The sequence below is a fragment of the Osmerus eperlanus genome, chromosome 20 (assembly GCF_963692335.1).
Source record: "Osmerus eperlanus chromosome 20, fOsmEpe2.1, whole genome shotgun sequence".
NCBI classification, from domain to species: Eukaryota; Metazoa; Chordata; class Actinopteri; order Osmeriformes; family Osmeridae; genus Osmerus; species Osmerus eperlanus.
Genome location: NC_085037.1, coordinates 4113567 through 4116965, shown reverse-complemented (window position 1 = coordinate 4116965; position 3399 = coordinate 4113567). Strand labels below are relative to the sequence as shown.

The window sequence follows — 3399 nt, the reverse complement described above, 5'->3', positions numbered from 1 at the left end:
GGAATGTAATTCTACAGTACGAAAATGATGTGATAGCTGAATTCAAATGTCCTGCATAACTCTATACAAACCCTACAGCCATCAGCTCTCAACTGGGACATGGAACCAGGGATCTTAACTTAGAGAAGCTTATCATTCCTTTTGTCTGTTTGGTGAACAGTTGACATGACTTAATTTGTGGGTTTCTATCAGGGGATGGGAAGTTAAATCAGGGGAAGCTGAAGTTAAAAACAAACGGACCTCAGTGACCATATGATGGTGCAGATAAATCCCAATTTAGACCGACCCCCCCCCCCCTTGCTAACTTCTGTTCCTAACATTTAGTCAAAACAAGCACCTGGTTTCAGTTATTCCACCCCATAAACTACCGTGAAATGGGGGGTGACCCTCTAACACCTCAATGGCCCTGACACACACACACACACCCTCAGTGACTATTTGCTGTACTCTTTATCTCGGTCTAACATAAGCATATGCAGACACACAGCCACAATGTCTAGGGGAGGCACCGATACATTGGGAAACAAAGAAGACAGTTTCACTGAGACCTTGACGGGCGACTGACTGCCTGACCATCTGGATAACGTTCTCTTGATTGGCTAACACCTCCGAACTCCTAAAGGAGGGCGTGGACATGGCCTCCCAGGAAAACAACACACAGATCCAATCAACACTGTAAAACACTTTTTACTGTCATTTTCCCATCTTTTCATAAGAAATCACAATTCTCTAGAGAAAATACAAATCCTATAGCTATCTCCTCTATAGGATGCCAGTATTATATAAAACCAAAACCTTTTTTTGAAACTTTTTTTTTATAAAAATCAAATCTTGTTTTGTGAAGGTCCAGCTCAGCCGGATTGAGTTCAGTCCAGGAAGAAGGGGGTGGGGTTACACGTTCAGAAGGCACCTATTTCCATGCCCCAGGGTCTATAGGGTTTTCCTAGGCTGGCGGCAGGGGCGGGGGGGCTGAGGGTGGTGGAGGAAGAGGGGGCGAGAATGGGGAAAGCACTGAAGGGGAAGGGAAAGGCAGAGAGGGAGGACAGGAGAGGGGGGGAGAGCTTGGACACGGCCGAGGAAGGGCTCATCCCCAGGGGGTGGGCCACGCCGGCCGAGGCGGCCGTCGGAGGGATGCGGATCGCCCCCTGGGCGTGCTCCGAATGGGACGTCCCGCCGCCCAGCCTGCTGGGAACGTGAGTCTCGGTGGATGAGGACGAGGAGGACGAGGAGGGCGTGGAGGAGGAGGAGGAACTGGAGGACGAGGTGGATGGGCTATTGGTGGCACTACGGGACAGCGACGCTAACGATGCTATCGTTGCTAGCGTGGCCCCTTGCTGCTGCTGGTGCTGGTGCTGGAGCATGAGGTGGTGAGCCAGGTGAGCAGGGGGGGAACCGAAGGCAGACCCCCAGGCCAAGTGACCCAGACCGGAGTGGGCCTCCCTCTGGGTTGCATAGCTGTTGAGGTGGGACACAAGGCGGATGCGCAGTGGGTCGGTACTGTCCAGCCCCTCAATGATACTCAGGTAGCGGGCTGTCTCGGCCAAACACTCCCTGAATCCCAGCCCCCGGTAGTCCATGGCCAGGGCGTGGGCGTCAAAGTAACCTGCAAGGGAGAGGGAGGGAGAAACCTGTTTAGTCAGAAAATCCCCTAGAGGCAAACTTCCAAAACAAGTCTATCAGGAGAGTGGATTTTTTTTTACCAAGAATATGTCTCTTGCAATGTATTTGGAAGAGAGAAAAAAGAAGACAGTTCTTTAAGGTTTCAGAACGATTCCGTTTGTTTGACCGTGAGGTCTAATCTGAATTATTAATTAATTCGACGAAACATGCAGACGTTGACTAATGATAATAATAATTTTTCTTTTGTACAATTACATAATCTTGGAAATGATTCCACAAAATACGATAACCAATCGATTGTGTGATTCAATTAATTAATTAATTTTTTAATAACTATAAATTGATTGTACCTTTGCCTCCAGCAGCGTGAAGCATCTTCAAATGATCCACCGTCATCTGCAGTATCTCTGCTTTCTCCAGTTTAGCTGAACCCTGCTTGATAAAAAAAATAAAAAAAAACGTAATTAAAGAGTGGTAGTTTAGCCGATTTGTAAATTTCGATTAGTATTAAACAGACTAATATTGACACCTCAGCAATGATAGCCACTAACCAAAAGTCCTAAGCAAACCTGACTATGCATTTTACGCATGACGCGCAAGCCGTACCTGCTTTTCAAATGCGCTGGGAACCAGTCTTCGAAGCTCGGAGAGGCTGTTGTTAATCCGGTCACGGCGACGTTTCTCAATGATCTGAAGGCAGAATTGATTTGTTGAGTCATGGCTTCGATAAAATAGGAAAGAAAGACTTGGGCTTTTACGCACGTTTCAAAGCTAACTAGAAAGATGTACTCACTCCTCGGCGACGCTTCCTTGCTTGCACCTGCGTTGTTGTCGGTGGAGACATCGACCCAAGAGGCGAACTGAGATTCCTTTTCGTAGGAAAAAATAAATACAAGCGTTACAATGTTTTGCATAATTTGAGATACAAGACACGTATACCACAATGCATGCTTTGACTTTTATGCCATATGCGGGAATGAGTTTTCCATCCACAGCAGATCAACAGGCAAGAGTTTTACGCAAAAGTCGTAAAAAACCTTTGAGCATTGACACACATTTAAAGATAACTTACCCATTTTCGTCGCCACTCTCCTTCTCAACTTCGATATTTTCATCAAGCTCGCTGTCCGAAGAACTGAAATCGTGATTCCTTTTCATTTTATCCGCTGTTTCTTCTTGCTCAGGGTATAGTCCTTCTGTGCGCTTCTCCCAGACTTCTACTCGCTATGCCTGGATCTTGTCCGTTTGAAGCATTCTCTTTCCCACGGTATCATTTCTACGCTGCAGCTAGCCAAGAGAGGCGGGGCTTGGCACAGAACTAGCCAATTAAGAAGCGGCCGTGGGTTTAAGTGACAGCGCAGTTGGCCTAAAGACGCCCCGGCTCTTTGAATAATTTTGACAGCGGTCCAATAGGCTTTCGGTCCGTGACTGTCGCACTCCGCCCCTGTGTGTCCGCGAGCACTGTGGCTGTCTGTCCCGGTTGTGATGAGGGGTGGCTGGCCGGCTGTCAGCACGCGCTAGCCGTGGGAAAGTTCCTTAGCCCAACGCTGATAACCAATCAGGGGCGACGGCCGTCTCCGACATTGGAATGAATGGGCCAATTGGTTGGGGCGACGGGCGGTCTGCGAGTGAGCGTGTGAACCTGTAATCTAATACTAACTCATCCAAAGGCGAAGTAGTGTACAACAGGAAGCTATGAAGTCTAATCTTACCCCACAGAGCGACATCATGCACGGCAAAGATGCTTAAAAGACCGCGAAGACTGTGGATGTGTTCAGT

The 3399-nt window shown here is 48.0% G+C and overlaps 1 protein-coding gene across 2 annotated transcripts; it reads right to left on the bottom strand.

Annotated features, from left to right (window-relative positions):
• Positions 1-669: 669 nt before the first annotated feature.
• On the bottom strand, positions 670-2889 carry hey1 (hes-related family bHLH transcription factor with YRPW motif 1). Of its 2 annotated transcripts, none has more exons than XM_062445778.1 (5): positions 2693-2889; positions 2414-2489; positions 2227-2310; positions 1971-2055; positions 670-1603 (listed from the first exon to the last, which is right to left on the bottom strand). In XM_062445778.1, exons 1-5 carry the CDS (start codon positions 2776-2778, stop codon positions 900-902), a joined length of 1035 nt encoding a protein of 344 aa, XP_062301762.1. In that variant the 5' UTR covers positions 2779-2889; the 3' UTR covers positions 670-899. The 2 variants fall into 2 exon arrangements, with proteins under 2 accessions (XP_062301762.1, XP_062301763.1); XM_062445779.1 differs by having other exon boundaries at positions 1971-2052; positions 2693-2888.
• Positions 2890-3399: the final 510 nt, after the last annotated feature.